This window comes from Chiloscyllium plagiosum, chromosome 11 (assembly GCF_004010195.1).
Source record: "Chiloscyllium plagiosum isolate BGI_BamShark_2017 chromosome 11, ASM401019v2, whole genome shotgun sequence".
Taxonomy (NCBI): domain Eukaryota; kingdom Metazoa; phylum Chordata; class Chondrichthyes; order Orectolobiformes; family Hemiscylliidae; genus Chiloscyllium; species Chiloscyllium plagiosum.
In genome coordinates, this window is record NC_057720.1 from 36556516 (window position 1) to 36574409 (window position 17894).

General features: G+C 38.2%; 2 protein-coding genes across 2 annotated transcripts in view; one reads left to right on the plus strand and one right to left on the minus strand.

The window, feature by feature from the left end:
- Nucleotides 1-8939, plus strand: part of LOC122554297 (myosin heavy chain, clone 203-like) — a 61028-nt gene extending 52089 nt beyond the window's left edge. Inside the window, exon 12 of the mRNA XM_043699095.1 lies at nt 5651-8939. Coding sequence (XP_043555030.1) covers nt 5651-5790 — 140 coding nt within the window. The 3' untranslated portion in view covers nt 5791-8939. The remainder of the gene's footprint in view (nt 1-5650) is intronic.
- Nucleotides 8940-11454: 2515 nt separating this feature from the next.
- LOC122554298 (mucin-3A-like) overlaps nt 11455-17894 on the minus strand; it is a 61315-nt gene continuing 54875 nt past the window's right edge. Inside the window, exon 5 of the mRNA XM_043699096.1 lies at nt 11455-16173. Within this exon, the coding sequence (XP_043555031.1) occupies nt 16126-16173 (48 nt within the window). The 3' untranslated portion in view covers nt 11455-16125. The remainder of the gene's footprint in view (nt 16174-17894) is intronic.

A 17894-nucleotide genomic window follows, 5' to 3' on the forward strand; every position in this document is an offset into this window, starting at 1 on the left:
GTTGGTATAGGACAGATGTTAGGGGTAGGTTCTTTACTCAGTGAGTTGTGAGTTCATGGAATGCGCTGCCAGTAGCAGTGGTGGACTCTCCCTCTTTATGGGCATTTAAACGGGCATTGGATAGGCATATGGAGGATAGTGGGCTAGTGTAGGTTAGGTGGGCTTGGATCGGTGCAACATCGAGGGCCAAAGGGCCTGTACTGTGCTGTATTTTTCTATGTTCTAAAGCGTTTGCAATGCTTTCTTATTGGTCAGAGTATTGAGTACAGGAATTGGGACGTCATGTTGCGGCTGTACAGGACATTGGTTAGGCCACTGTTGGAATATTGCATGCAATTCTGGTCTCCTTCCTCTCGGAAAGATGTTGTGAAACTTGAAAGGGTTCAGAAAAGATTTACAAGGATGTTGCCAGATTTGGAGGATTTGAGCTATGGGGAGAAGCTGCACAGGGGCTGTTTTCCCTAGAGCGTCGGAGGCTGAGGGGTGACCTTATAGAGGTTTACAAAATTATGAGGGGCGTGGATAGGATAAATAGACAAAGTCTTTTCCCTGCGGTGGGGGAGTCCAGAACTAGAGGGCATAGGTTTAGGATGAGAGGGGAAAGATATAAAAGAGACATAAGCAGCAACTTTTTCACACAGAGGATGGTACGGATATGGAATGAGCTGCCAGAGGAAGTGGTGGAGGCTGGTACAATTGCAACATTTGAAGGGCATTTGGATCGGTATATGAATAGGAAGGGTTTGGAGGGACATGGGCCAGGTGCTGGCAGGTAGGACTAGATAGTGTTGGGATATCTGGTCGGCATGGACGGGTTGGACCAAAGGGTCTGTTTCCATGCTGTACATCTCTATGACTAAGTCACAACACAACCCGTATTTATATGGGATTCTTCCTCCCAGGGGCCCCCGAACCAACAAACATCATCTTCATGGCTAAACAAAGGCCCTAAACAGTATGGCCGATACATCTGCATCAGTGTAATTCAAAACGGGCCGCCATGTTCTATAAAATAATCCATATTCGTATGGAAGTCTAGAAGAATATATTCCATAACAGTCCTGTGCCAATTCGACAGTCCCGAGGGATTTTCTGATACCCAACTTACCAAGATACACTGTCCCAATATCTATGAATCTTATGGCATGTCCACAGACAATGAGTGAGTATCAACTTCTATTTTGCATTTCGGGCACATTGGGGATGCTCCTGCCTTGAACTTTGCAAGTTGCTCTGGTGCCATATGAGTCCTATCTTCCATTGGATAGCCTGAGTTCTATTACAGATAGAGATCTTCCTAGCATTTTCCCAGATATCCTCCCACACCTCGAAGGAGATTGCCGTCCCTAATTCTTGATTCCAGTTTTTGTATAACCGTTCCATGTCTTTTTGATTAGATTAGATTACATTAGATTACATTACAGTGTGGAAACAGGCCCTTCGGCCCAACAAGTCCACACCGACCCACCGAAGCGCAACCCACCCATACCCCTACATTTACCCTTTAACACTACGGGCAATTTAGCATGGCCAATTCACCTGACCTGCACATCTTTGGACTGTGGGAGGAAACCGGAGCACCCGGAGGAAACCCACGCAGACATGGGGAGAACGTGCAAACTCCACACAGTCAGTCGCCTGAGGCGGGAATTGAACCCGGGTCTCCGGCGCTGTGAGGCAGCAGTGCTAACCACTGTGTCTTCGATACCTTATTACCTAGAGAGTGATAGAGAGTACTGACCGAGGGTGCTCCCATCAGCTGAAGCACACTCCTTTCCATATCTAATTTGTACGGATTAGTCATCAATGTGGTTTTTTTTGTATGAAATCTTGTACTTGAAAGTATCGAAAAAGGTCCTTGTTAGGCAACCCGAACTTCTGATGCAACTGTTTGAAAGACATCATGACCTCCCCATTGAACAGATCTCCCAAACAGGAGATGCCTTTGGACTCCCAAATTTTAAATCCAGCGTCAGTCAAGCCTGGCTGAAATCCCAATGTTCCCACTATAGGAGTGGAAGGAGAGGTTTTTTGTGAATTACCCTCATCCTGTTACATCATCCTCCAAACTTTGATTGTATTGAATACAATTAGGTTTTTACAATGATCTGTAATAACTCTAATCCAGAAATAATAGATTGATGAGGGGACATTTTACTTGGGAAGCCTCAATGTCCAACCAAATTGGGTCTCGTGACCCACAATCAATCAATCAGCCACATATGATAACAGAGAACTCAGTTGGTACCTTCTGAAATCCAGAAAATCTAGACCTCCCCTTACTTGTGCAAGCTGCAACTTAATAAGGGTCTGTCTGTGATTCCAAATAAAGGAGCCAAGCCAACCATAAAGCTTACACAGTACCTGTGTTGGCAACATCAAAGGAAGCATTCTCATGGGATATAGTAGGCGAGGTAGAATATTCATCTTTACCAAAGCTGTTCTTCCTAGCCAGGATATTGGGAGATCTTCCCAGCATTGGAGGTCCTGCCTTATTTTCTCTAATAAATGCATAAAATTGGCTTTGTGTAGCTGACCAAATATTGGGGTAATAGAAATACCATTAATTAACTTTTTAAATTGTTATTTTAATTCAGAGTCCACTTCCATTTCCAGCATTGCCTTAACTTCCTAATACAATTGTTGCTCAACCAGTTCCAGCGAGATGGATAGAGAACTGGTTGGGCAACAGGACAAAATAGTAGTGGAAGGGAGTTTCTCAAAATGGAGACATGTGACCAGTGGTGTCCCACAGGGATCTGTACTGGGACCACTGTTATTTGTGATATACAAAAACGATTTGGAGGAACATTAGTTTGCCTCATTAGCAAGTTTGCAGATGACACTAAGACTGGTAGAGTAGCAGATAGTGAAGGTGACTGTCAGAGAATATAACAGAATATAGATAGATTGGAGAGTTGGGCAGAGAAATGGCAGATGGAGTTCAATCCGGACAAATGTGAGGTGATGCATTTTGGAAGATGCAATTAAAGAGCAAACTATACAGTAAATGGAAGGGTCTTGGGAAAATTGATGTACAGAGATCTGGGTGTTCAGGTCTATTGTTCCCTGAAGGTGGCAACGCAGGTCAGTAGAGTGGTCAAGAAATCATATGGCATGTTTTCCTTCATCGGACAGGGTATTAAGTACAAGAGTTGGCAGGTCATGTTACAGTTGTATAAGACTTTGGTTTGGCCACACTTGGAATACTGCGCACAGTTCTGATCGCCACATTGCCCAAAAGGATATGGATGCTTTGGAAAGGATGCAGAGAAGGTTCACCATGATGTTGCCTGGTATGGAGGGTGCTAGCTATGAGGAGAGGTTGAGTAGATTAGGATTATTTTCATTGGAAAGAAGGTGGTTGAGGGGGGCCCTGATTGAGGCTTACAACATCATGAGAGGTGTAGACAGGGTGGATAGCAAGAAACTTTTTCCCGAGAGTGGAGTTCAAAGTGAGAGGGCAAAAATTCAGGGGAGATATACGTGGAAAGTTCTTTATGCAGAGAGTGGTGGGTGCCTGGAATGCATTGCCAGCAGAGGTGGTAGGGGCGGGAAAGATAGAGTCAATTAAGATTTATCTAGATAGATACATGAATGGGCAGGGAGCAAAGGGATACAGATCCTCTGAAAATAGACAGCAAATTTAGATAGAGGATACGTATTGGCGCAGGCTTGGAGGGCCCAAGGGCCTGTTCCTGCGCTGTAATGTTCTTTTGTATGGGATAGCAATTCCAAAAGTTATTCGGAGTGTCAACTTAATTCAGCTGTGGAACTTTCCAGTATAGCTACTGAATTTATCAAAATGTCAATGCATGGCAGATCTGTATGGAAATGATCTATATGAGAATGAAAACAAACTTTCACGTGTGGATTTTATTTCAATAATGCATCGTTGCAAGGATAAAAAAGGATAAAAATAAAAATTTGAAACAAGAAAACAGCAACTTAATTTTAGTATAGAAACAAAGCTTTACAGAGGAGGAAAATAACAAAAGGAAAGAGGTAGAGCTATGTGAGAGGACTGAGGCTTGTCTGAAAGCTTTGACAAATAGCTAGATTTTAAAAAGGTGAAGGAAGTAGTAGACAAAGTGGCTTAGGAATAAAATCTGCATAGAGTTAAGATGTTCTAAGACTCTGGGAATCTAATCAAACATTCCAAATATTTCAGAAGTGAAAGTAACTGGATATTGAAAAATTGTACAATATTGGAGGGATGATGACCCCAAGGCATGACAAAGATTGTTTTAGGGAATGTTTTGAAAGAGAAAAATAGTCAGGTGGCAGAGAAAGAATTCTAGAATCCATGGCCATGACATCTAAAGAAGTTGTGTAAAGAGGTTTGAAGGGTGGTCAGAGTTGAAAAGAGCATGTGGGGTATTTATGATTTAAGGAAAAAAAAAAATTGGGCTGAGGAGGTCGTAGCAGGTGGGAAGAACAAAGTCATGAAACTGAGTAGAAGATTTGAAAATTGTGGTGTTGATAGAGAAAATGCCAGTGAAGAAAGGACAGGAAGGAAAATGGATGATCACTCTGTGGATCCTATATGGGTCTATTGAGCCAGTCAACTATCGTAGCTCAAAGATAAAACCAGAGCGTTTTCACCGATAATTTAAAAGGTTGGGGCAGAACGATTCAAGGAACAATGATTGTAACCATCAGCTGCTTCCAATACCAAAGACTGTGTGGTGCAGTACATGGCCGAAATGGAGTGGGAATAATAATGCTTTAAATTCTGTAAGGAGCAAAATTCAAATCTTGCATGGATCAGTATTTACGGCTAACCACTTTGAATATTCAACAATGTCATTATCAGTGAATGGCCCAGCATAAACAAGCATTTTAGGTATCACTAGAAACTTAACTGGCCCAGTCACATCATGTGATTATGAAAGCCAGTGTCTGGGAATTTTGTGACAAGTAATTCACCTTTTGAATCCCCAAAGCCTAACCAGCAGCTAAAGGTACTAGTCAGGAATGTGATAAACTGCACTTTGCTGCATTTGCACTCCATCCACCACATCAAATATTCACTCCTGCCACTAGAGGTCCACTTTTTTTGGTAGCACACACTAAGAATATGCTCAGGCTTTTTCAATAGCATCTTCCAAACTTTGAATATCACTTGCAACTTGCCCCTCCAGTACTGTCCTGACTTGAAGTATATAATTCCTTCACTATTGCTGGGTCAGAATCCTGGAACACCTAAACACTGTAGCTATATTTACACCAAATGGACTACAACAGTTTAGTGGCACAGCACCACCTTGTTCAGAGTAATTAGGAATTAGCAGTAAAAGGTCAGCCTCACCAGCAATGGCAACAAAATGTTTTGGTGTAATTCATTACTAAATTAATAAATGGAAAGAAAATAAATGAAAAACTACTTACTATTCAATTTCAGTAACTATAGTAACAAATGATTCATAGTTTCTCATCTGTTTGCAATTCAATAATAACAAGCAGAATTCTGATAACTATGAACTAGATGGAGGAATAAGTGCTGCTTTTTAACATTTACTTAAAATGAGAACTCAACTAGAAAGTAATTAAATTGGATATTCCAACACTAGTTTATAAAGCGTCCCTTCAAAAAGGCATTCTAGAGTCAACAAGTGATGGTTAACTTAAATATTTTGTTCTAACATAGGTGCCAAGTACAGTTCTGCCTTGTGTATGGAGGAATGTGAGAACGAACCAAGAACAAGTTATTCAGATGAAGATTTCAGCGTGGACTTAGGAGGACTATCTGACAACCCACCTGAACTAACTCTCAGTGATCTGTCTTGAATATTGCAGCCTTCAAACAAAAAACCCAGCAGCGTTGCAGAATGACATTTCTGCAATATTTCTCATAAAGACCTCTAACATATTCAAAGATTTGCATCTTATTAATATTTAAATCAAGATTCTCCCAGTCGAAGGCAATAACTTCTGTTTTACTCCTGACAGTGATATCTATTCTTCAGGTATACTTGATCTAGAGTTTAAAAAACAATTTCAGTTTTATTTTCCAAATATTGTTTATGGTCCCAGGCAAGAAACATCCAAAAATTGGTTAAAAACTTTTACAAGTGAATGAAGGAAGAAACTTGGGGCTCAGACTGGACATCAATTTGAATGAATATGGAAGAATTGTTTAGTACCAGGGTTTGTTCAAATCTTGCCATCATCCATTACCTATTCTGAAAGCTAGGTTTGGTTTCTTTGAATAAGTTGGTTGGAAAGAAATGGAAGTTTTTTTTTGTGTGGCAATACACACATTTAAAAGTGCACTGATTTTTTGTTAAAATTGGAGTATTCATGTGATAAGGTGTGGTCACTGATATAGTCAGCCTCCGGTAGCATTGTAACAGGGCTCAAGTAGGGTATTGAACAAATGGGCAGCCAATGTACAAAAGGAAGGTAGGAGAGGGGATGAGAGACAAAGGAGTAGTGAAACTGAGGAAGGCACTGGTCTCATTTCAGTTTGCCACATTCAGCAGCAAGTCTTCCCTTGTTGGCCTGATCTACTAAATTAGAAAGCTCCTATAATCTGAGTGATTGAAGTTTCTAGGCTTTCAAAAAGTCTTCTGGCTAATTAATTTTGAAGTAGTCACGATCTTAGTATCAGATTAATTAATTTTAAAGTTGCTCCATTTATTTCCTCTTCCACCTTCTTGGCAGGTAGCTGGTATTATTTTTAGATAGTAATCAAGTTCACAGGACATTATTTAGTCACTTTTCTGCAAGTACTGAACATCTGTAACAACAAAAAGATAGCTGCCAATATGGATTTTCCAAAAGAAAACCTTAGCTTGACCAACTTCAAATTTTTATCTGGTTAAGAATTAACAGAATATACAAGGGTAATGCTACATTGGGGTGTGCTATATCGAGGATTTCTAAAAAGGACCATCACTAGGTTTCATATGAGATTAGTTAATAAATCTGAGCACAGGCTGTTCGTGGACAATTAGCAGAATTCATCGTTTACTTCTTTCTGCCACACAGCAACGTAGGAATAAATAGGAGATAAAACACTGAAATAGGTGATAAAACTAATATTTTAAAATGGCAAATATTTGAATTTTGTTTACCTGATAAAATTTAGGAAACACAACATCCAATTTTATGAAGGCAAGATAGCCAGAACTGTGAAAATGAGTAACTGCAGCACCCATTGGTGTAACAGTTACTGCAAGTATGTGAATATATCATAACAGCTTGAATTTATGTAGTACTGTAGTGAGGCATTCCAAGGCCCTTCACAAGTATGATCAGCCAATAATTAATACCAAGCTAAAGTAAGAGGCATCAAGACAGCGCATTGAATAAGTGATGTTTCACATACTGATGGCCAACTTCAACTTAGCTTGTTTCAAAAGCAGTAACTGCTGACCTTACCATAATGAATTTTTTAAAAAAGGAATTTCTCAATGCACGAGGTCCACAATCTGTTGGTCCTGTATCCTGGCTGAAGTATCATGACCCACCTACTTCTGACCTTTTATTATCTTACCAGAGTATGGAGTGTCAATAGAAGGTTACCTTCATTTAAATAATCCAGCTAGACATTTTTGCCAGCAGGTGTGAAGACAGTGGCCAGATGGGGTTCAGTCGAGGGAGGTGGCTGTTTTTCTGCTCCTGCACGAAGCTGGTGGTTGTGTTTCCTGCACTCCTGTTTACAGTGGTCAGAGGTTGAGGCTTACACTCCCAGTTACTCTCAATACAGTTACTTTACTTCACCTGGAATATGACAATGGTCTACCAGTGAGTCCATTGCCCTGGTAATTCTTCAATGCTGTTAGTAATAATCAATAAAGTAGAATTTGGTCATTTTAAGTGTACAGTTGGTAAGAAGCATTAACTAGGCAGTAAAGTACAAATAGGCAAAAGTGAGGACTGGAGATCAGTGTTGAGAGTGTGGTGCTGGAAAAACACAGCAGGTGAGGCAGCATCCAAGGAGCAGGAAAATCGACGTTTCAGGCATAAGCCCTTCATGAAATACCTGATCCACGAGGAGGTGACGACAACAAGCTTTTTGGTTCCTTCTTTGTCTAATTACTCATGTCTCTCCCCTCAGAGGCTGCTTATGTAACCCTGCCAGACTAGGATTATGACATTGTCTCTCTTAACCTGTAATACAGTAGCCCATTTTGCAGGATTCTTCCACTGAACTCACTGCATCAGTTTCTGCACTGCTCTTTCTTCCTGGTTTTCAGCTATCGCTTGGTGGTAGTTCAGATAGCAGGGAGTTATCACAGGTAAAGTATATGGCAGTAATACAACAACGAACATTTACATTTAAATAATCGACGCGAATGGTGTAGAGCAACAGTGTCGTTAGAAATTTAACACAGCCTTTAATCTCAAAGTAGTTAAAGTAACTATTGTTCAAAATATTTCCAGTTTTGCCACTGACCTTTCAGTTGACCAGAAAGGTACTTAACCTTTTAGTGGCTATATCTGACAAATGAACTATTGCAAGGAGGTCTTCAGTGGCAAGTTGCATTGCATTATTCCAGGCATTTTAAATAAATATTATTACTTGTGTAAAATCAAAGTCTTCCACAAAATTAAGAATTTCAAGCCTAGCAAAGTAGTTGGGAAGCAGAGGTAAAGTCTTAAATATACTTTAACATATGATGATTTATTAATAATAGGCTTACCACCACCTTTCTTGAGGCAGTCAGGAATGTGCAGTAAACATTGGCTTAGCCAATGCCCACATACCATAAGCAAATAAGTGAACCAATTTAAGCATAGTGCCACTGTTCACAGTAAGCATTTTGGAAAATACAGGAGATTGATTCTTTATCATGTTCTATAAATTTAATGGATTTTGAAGCCATCAACTATTTTTAAGCATTTCAGAGACAAATTTCTAAACTTTTAAACGTCTGTAAACAGTTATCTGGAGAAAGTAATAATTTACTGTTCAAAATAAAAATATTTCACTATTTGTGTATATTTCTTAATCTTCATGTGAGATTTGAAAACCCTCCGCTAGATCTTTAAATAAAAGGAAACAGCTTGTTCAATCGAATTATGACACCTCCATGACAGGTAAGACTTGAATCTGATCTTCTGGCCCAGATATTGGAACACTATCACTGCACCATAAGAGCCTCCTCAGTAAGTTTCTCACGTGATAACTGGTGGTTTTCCTTTCTTGAAAGTGGATAGTAACAGTTCAAACATTCCCCCAATTCATGGACAATGGATAGGCATATCCTTAGATCTTCATAGAAAGAACATCAGAGCAATACAGCAAACAAAATTGGTTAAGACCCGAAGGGAAACTAAGAGGACTTGGTATATTTTGACATTAAAAGCAGAGAAAAAGCGAAATAAGATTTTAATTTTAAAAATTCCAGTAAGATGCACAGGGAAAAATTGTGTTCAGAAGTGAGTTGTTTCAACCATGTTTAAAACTATGATAAAAAGAGTTTATGAAATCAGAGGAGGAAAAGTTTAGTTATTAAACAAAACATTTACCACAAGGAATACTTAAAGGTCGGCATTGCTGCATATTTTTAAAAGGGAAAAATGGATTAAAATTGATGCACGGTTGTAGGGAGAAATCATTGTTGTCAAAATGTTTGGAAAGGTTAAGTAAATAGTGTGATGCATACAGTAGGCTGAAGTGGTCTCTGTGCAACTATCATCTGGATTTCTAAGCGAAGAGGATAAGATGAGAACTGAATGAAAGCAAAGGTTTCAGGACCAATGTGAATTCAAACTAATTAAACGTTGTTAATTATAAACCCTTACCAGAATTAAAGATTACAAAATGTAACTGATGAATATTTGCTACTATATAGTGTACACCATATACAAAATGCACTGCAGTAATTTACCAAGACTCCTCCAGCAGCACCTTCCAAACTCATATTCACAACCACCTAGAAGGGCAAGGGCAGCAAACATATGGGAACACCACCTGCATGTTCCTCTCCTAACCACTGACTTGGAACTAAATTGATTTTCACTTGAGACAGAGTCAAAATCATTGAACTCCCATCTGAACAGCACAGTACTTACCCTACGGTTTGCATGAATTCAAGGTGAACATGGCTTGCCATCACTTTTCCAGGGCAAGTAAGGATGGGGAATAAATGTTGATCTTACCAGCAGTGCTTACTTCCTTCAAAAGATTGTAGAACTGGGGGGAAATAAACTAGCCATATGATGCAGCTAACCCACAAGGTAATCAAAATGTCATTTTGCAGGCAGCTAATTCTATATCAGAACAATAAACCTGCATAAAGCTCACTGACATATTTATGTTAATATGCACAATTGTGCATTTTAAGAGAAAAACTTCAGAAGAATCAAATAGGTGTTTGTGGTTGCCAAAGTTGCTTAGAGTCATAGAGATGTACAGCATGGAAACAGACCCTTCGGTCCAACCCATCCATGCTGACCAGATATCCCAACCCAATCTAGTCCTCCCTGCCAGCACCCGGCCCTTATCCCTCCAAACCCTTCCTATTCATATACCCATCCAAATGCCTCTTAAATGTAGCAATTGTACCATCCTCCTACACTTCCTCTGGCAGCTCATTCCATACCCGTATCAACTTGTGTGAAAAAGTTGCCCCTTAGGTCTCTTTTGTAACTTTCCCCTCTCACCTTAAACCTATGCCCTCTATTTCTGGACTGCCCAACCCCAGGGAAAAGACTTTATCTATTTATCCTATCCATGCCCCTCATAATTTTGTAAACCTCTATAAGGTCACCCCTCAGCCTCTGACACTCCAGGAAAAACAGCCCCAGCCTGTTCAGCCTCTCCCTGTAGCTAAGATCCTCCAACCCTGGCAACATCCTTGTAAATCTTTTCTGAACCCTTTCATGTTTCACAACACTTTTGACAACCATTCAACATCAAACCTTAACAAGCTCCCTAAACTTGGGTCCAAAGTTTAGCTCAACTCAGATTACCAAAATAAATACTTGAGCATTAGACCAGTGGCTGCTTTTGTACGTACCTTCCATTTTCAACTAAAAATCCAGCAGTGAACTAGTCATGGCATTTTGTCTTAATGGGTCAGTCACTTCATTAGTCTACTACTGGACTATAGAGAAAGTGACAACATCACAAGTAAAAGCAGCCCACTTAATTTAGGGTTTAAAATAATGAGCAAGGGGTGTGCATAACAGTGTCCATTGTGGTTGAAGTCCACACTATCCTGAAGGTGTGCCATAAAAGTCCAAACATATAGATTACAATAACAAACACTAAGAATAAAATTGTACAATAAGAAGAATTCTGTGCTGTTGCTGCCAATTTTTTTTTTAATAAGTCATCCCTTTTAGCAAGATAATCGAGACTAAAGACAGGACAGAGTAAAAGGAGAAACAAAGATTATTATTTGTTCATGCCCAGATCCCAAAGCATTTAAGATAGCTTGCTGAGCACTCTCTTCCCCAACTGTATAGTTTTGAATGAATGAATGAACGAACATCATGTTGAAGAGAAAACCAATTTTTAATAAAACAAAAACAAGGCAATTGTATAAAATTAACAACTCTTCAATCAGAATACTCCATTTCCTACTTCCTGTCAAGGACATACATTCCATAGGAAATTAACATTATACTAACGTTTGCAGCAAATTCTTCCACACAGCTTTGTTTTCTTGAAAAATCAAATAGTGCAAACTAGGCACCTCCTCAGTTCACAAATGTGTTCTATTCCATAAAATGCAGATCACAAAAGGATTATGAAAAATAATTAACCTTCTAAACAAAATCAGACCTGGAAAAAAAAGTAAAAGTTTGCACTAAAAATGACAAATTGGCAATACCAGCAGGCTGGTAATCGTATTCATAGAACAGGAAGGAAAGAATAGGAATGTAACTAAGGGTACCAATGAGTTTGATGTCTCAGTACTGCAAGTTCTAACGTTTGGAATTTCTCTCACAACATGTTCTTGATTGTGTAGTCTTACTAATGGCTAAACAGAACTTTTTTAAAATGCAAATATCTGGACCGCATAATACCTTTGGTAGTTGCATGTTATGACAGAAAATTGCTATTTGAAAGTGATCACACACTTTAAATTTAATGATACCACATTGAAATTTCTCATTTTTAACAAAATATAACTGGTATCACATTTGTGCACAAGACAAATACAACAATAATGGCTTTCATCCTTAAAAGTATTAGCAATCCACCCACACTACCAACCCAGCTAAAAGGTTTATTAAATGCTAGTTTACAGGATGTTTCACTGCAAGTCTCCCTTCACATCAGGTGTAGTAATTTGTACCATTGCTAAACAGACACCTTTGTAAGGTAACAGACTTCTTAGATTGCAAGTTTATCAGAAAACAAGTTTTGCCACAAGTTCTGAAGGGTGACCTGACCTGAAACATGAACTCTGATTTCTCTCCACAGATGCTGCCAGACCTGCTGAGCTTTTCCAGCAATTTCTGTTTTTGTTTCTACATTAACTTATGTCACCTGATATCACAGTACAATAACTTTCAAACTACATGCATTCTTGTAAAATTCAAAAATTTAAAAGAAACAAATCAAAACCTGGAATAAAATACAGAAAGAATGACAAAATCATGTGATTTAGGCAGCAGCTACTTGATCTCTTCCTTACATAAAATGTTTATCCCACCATTAAAGGATCTAGCTATTTCACAACCAGTGAAGTTGAACACCATTAGGGCACTGGTCATTCCTCGAAAGCTTTTCTTAGGATCAACCTTGTCCTCTAGTATGCTGGTTCTAAACTTGAATAGCCTCTTGACAACAGGCACAGCAGTACTCGAGATATGACCTCATAAGAGTACTTAAAATTCAGCACAGGTATTGATTTAAACTCTTACAGATTTTGCATTATAACTTCAAATTATTACAGTCACTTGATCAGTTAATTTATTTCAAGTTTCTTCCCCCATACCTATAACCTTGATAATTTTAGCAACTTCTGCTTTAGCACATTTCCTTGTGACCAGTAGGTTTGCAGTCAACTAGTTGAAAATTTGGGTGTGGGAGACAAACATACATGAAAAATTTAAGGAGCTAGATTGTTGTATCCAACTAAAATTGTTACTTTATTGACAGTTCAGTTAAAAGATATGTTGAATTAATGTTTCCCGAACATCAAAAAAGGAACAAATCAATTTTGCCAACATGTGAATTAAAGTTTGGCCTAATCAATGATCTGGGATGGAGAGAGACGCAGACAGACAGACACACCCTCATCTCTTCTGTCCCTGACTCAATCTTCGAAAAGATTCATTTGTTAAAGAAAGGTAAAAGTGTAGCAAACAGAAGTGAAATAGTACTAGGTTAAACGGTTTTTTTGGGAATCAGATTTTTATTTACAAACTGGGAGGATTAAAAAGAACCTTGAATACATACCAATTTCAGTATTTGCTATTCCTTTATTTCCAACTGATAGCTGAAATCCACCAGGGGGCATATGTTCATCATTGTTTTGGATCACTCATTGTGTAAGCACACCATGCAACAGTTAATAGGAATTCTCCATATGTATTGGCTAGGCCTATACTTATTGCATTTGATTTCAAGGAATGACTGAAGAGAAAAAAAAAATCACTTTGCAGCCACTTTGCCCATTTAATATTCCACCCTGTCCAGTCTCAGACAAAAATCAACAACACTGCATTGAATTATGACTTTTACACAAGGAAGAGGAACCTATAGTACAAAGTAACCAACACCACAAAACTTGTGTGGTTAACTTGTTTAAATGCTTGAATCTCAAATCATCCAGCAATAAACTGCAGTCAGTGTGTTTCTCAGCTCTACTACAAGTATTTAACAATTCAGTTCAGTGCAAATATACGCAACCTGACATGTACTTTTCTCCCCCTCAAAAAAAACCCAGAAAACGTATTCACAATCCTTCACCTTATGATTGCAATTGGCCAGAAATACAACTACTCTCAATTCTAGGGAAAGCTGCAAATCAGCAATGGGATTTGAAAGTTTGTGTAGACAGGTAACGAAAGAGCAAATAGAATGTTCCATTAAGGGATTTGGAATACAAAAGGGGAAGTGATGCTTCAGTTGTGGAGAGACACCTGGTATACTGGATGATGATAGGGTACACTCAGAGAACTTCTGGTGAGGAAAAATACAGAACAAGGAGGAATCACATTAAAATTTGAGCTAGGTCACTTAAGAGCAAAATCAGCAAGTAAGTAATTTTTCATCTCTCATTCACACATGTGTCCACACATCAGCTTTGACCTCAGAATGGTGAAATAGGCTTAGGAGATCTTTGGAAATGCCTTTATCTGCTTAGATCTCCAGTTTATGTAATACATTTAATTTACATTCCTGTGGAAACGAGCAAATACGTAAAGCATAATCTTGATCTATAACTGATTAGGGTAGAAAGATTTGAACCATGCTCATGGTGGCAATTTTTGAAGATAAAACCTGAAAGAAATTATAACAATAAAAGTGAAATGCAAGGTTAAAAGACAAAACATGTGATCCATCTCTGTGACAACCATGAACAGTTCTACACGACCCAGAATATGAAACGCTGATGTACCTGTTGTGTAAATATTAGACAAATGAAGGAAGTGACATCTATACCAGAAAATAATAAATCTGCAATAAACTAGTCTATAACCATCTCAGCCTTGAATTGAATCCTGGGTATTTAACTTTGAACTAGGCAACATTTTACCTAAAGGTTGGAACAAAAAAGCACCCCTAATCCCAGATTTGGAGAGGGTCAGACATTACAACTTTACAGAAATTTATCATTGTTACAAATAGAAAGGTAGACAAAGAAAAAAAGTGAACTCTCCAAACTTGACATTCAATGTGTATTGATCACATTCAACTAAACAGGAATAATCTCAATTACAACTTAAGCCTTCTGCCATAACTTTTTTTACCAGCTGAATCAATTATGACAACAGACATCTGAGTCAGACTGCATCAAGAACTTTTTTAAAAAAAAATTAGCTTGCAAAATAAAAGTTTTGAGGGCGGCACCCTAATAATAGTTCAAAGAATTACTGCAAATCATGTAACATCATCCCCTGAACTCTCAAAGTATATATGGAACTTGCAACCAAGACAACATCTCTCATTGTAGCTTTACCAGTAACAAAAAAGTTTGATTTGGCTATAACAACGTAATTGAATTGTTCACTTTGCTGGACATGGACTAGGATTTAATCGGAATCAAAAGGTTTGAATCAAAGGCATTACAATGGTAGGAGAACTGATCTAGATTAAAGGTGGAAACTACAGCATTCAAGAGAACATTGGCTTTTAGATACAAGTCATACCTTTGACTCATATCACACCTTTAATTTCCACATTTCAGTTCCTTTTATTAGTGGTGAGATTTGATCCATTATGGTGCAATGTAACTCCCTATATTATTAGGGAAGCCGGAAATAAAGATTACATTTTCTTCCAAAATGTTTGAAATTCAATCAAGATTTTTCTATCAACCAATTTTAAAATTTAATTCAAGTAATAAAATTGAACTAGTTTTATTCCCTCCAAGTAGTTGCTTACAACACCAATACTTCCTGATCAAACAAAAACATAATCAGCATCGAGTGCAAATGATAAAGATTTTGGTAGAATAAGAGTTCAAATCAACCCACATGTGCTAATTATGAAGTACAATTTCATAATATGATACATTAGGTTGACTAGAACAGACCCAAACCATTTAGAGTAAATCTTCAGACTTCCTGATATTTGTTAATGCAAATCTTAGACCCCCTAGTTCCTTTGGCACCTGAATGGACAACAGCAATTTCTCCTAAAAGTTTAGACATACAGGAATGATCATCATTGGCCTCTTAATTGTTTTTAAACAGTTGCAAACTTACAAGTTTGGTTGAATAAACAGGTATAGTTAAAAAGGTCCATGGATATAAAAGGGAAATATTTTGGGCAGGGAATAAATCTCAATTTTGACCAATGTTCAATCCTAGCAGTTCCCCAAATGGGGGTTTCAAAAAAAAACACAGCAAATACACATTTTAAATGCAAATTTGGCTCACGTAAAAGAAAACTGCAAAAACAAAGTCCTTAGCATGCCAGCTAACAATACTTCAAAACACAGTAGTTGCAACATTGTGCAAGTTGATGAGTTTGTTGGCAGCAGACGTCTAGTAGCTGTAGAGAGACAAAGGGGTATCCTCTTCCATCATGTCATCCTGGTAAGTGAAGCAAAGATTATGTTAAGACTTATTTTATGAAACTCCACTCACCACCTTCCTTCCCCACCTTACCTGGCACTATTAAAAATAAATTCTCACAATCAACCATCTGCACTGCCACAGTTTACTGTTTGCTCTCTGCCATGACCATTACTTCTGCAGCATAGAAGTGACAGAAACTAACCCATCTGGAGAAATTACTGGCACAAAGTGTACCAAATCACTGTGCACCTAAATGCATTGTAGCACCAATACAGACTCCACTTCCCCTAACCCTCTGCAAAAGAGAGAGTGGCTACAGGCAATGCAGGTTTCAGTTAAGACATTGGAGTATTTTGTGTTTGTTTGATATCACCTAAAGGACAATATGTGCATCAGTTTCAAAATTATTCATGGTTGACAGAATAAAAAAGGAAACGGATCTTAAAAAGATGAAAACAACAACAATCTAGGGGCCAAAAAGGGTTCTAAGGAGGAGTCACGCACCCCAAAACATTAACTCTGCTTTCTCTCCATAGATGCTGCTAGGCATGTTGAGTTTTTCCAACAATTTCTGGTTTTGTTTGATTTCCAGCATTTGCAGTTTTTTTTGGTAAGACTGATAGAACTAGTTAAATAGATTAGAGGAAAATTAATTGAGGTGGTGGTGATGATAGAACCTGAGAAAATGGATAACAAAATTGGCAGCCTAAGATGCAAAACAACAATGGGACATTTAAAAAATGTTCAGCAGTAAATGATTGAAGTGAAAAAGTATAGCTATGCAAAATCAGATTTAGAGGAAGAAAAGTTGGAGGAGGCTTGAATGGAGCATAAAAGCCAGCAAAGTCCAGAGCGGTCAATGCTGCATTCTGTGCAATCCTGTGCAATGAAATCAATATATTTAAAATCTAATGCTACATCCCTTTTCCAACTAATAATACAGAAGAAAAACAATAGGGCAATAAAAGGTGCAGAGGCATAATATTATTAAACAGCACTCAAGAGAAAACAAGCCTAATTTATATAACCTCTCCTCAATTTAACCATTGAATCTAAGTGTCATTCTTATAAACCCACATTGTACTCCCTCTAAAGACCAATATATCCTTCCTAGTATGTGGCGTCCAAATCTCCTCACAGTACTCACAAGTGGGGTCTAGCAACGGTTTTGTGCAACTATAGCATAACCACTGCATCGTTCTACTCCAGTATTTTATATCTAAAGACCAGCATTCCATTAGCCTTCCTGATAGTTTTCTGCAACTGTGCATGGAAGTTTAAATGTCTGTGTACCTGAACCACCAACCCTTTGCACATTCACTGTGTTTAACTTCATACCATGATCTACCCTTTCAGTCCAAAATGGACAGCCTCACATTTGCTTACTTTGACCTCCATCTGCCATACAGTTTTGCTTATTCACTTAGCCCTTTTGTAATTTTATACTAACATCCACACGGTCTACAATGCTGCCTTTGACTTATCAACAAATTTGGATAAAACTACTTTCTATACCATCATCCAATTTTTGAGGCCATAACAAATCCTTGTGGGACACCACTGGTTAAATCCTATCAATTTGAGTACCTGCCCACTATGCCTATTTTCTGTAGTCTGTTACTCAATCACTTTCCCACCTATGTCAGTAATTTGCCTTCAATTCCATGGACTTACAGTTTAGCTAACAGTTAAAATTTAGAATTATGGAAAGGATCAAACTTGGATAGGAGTACTAG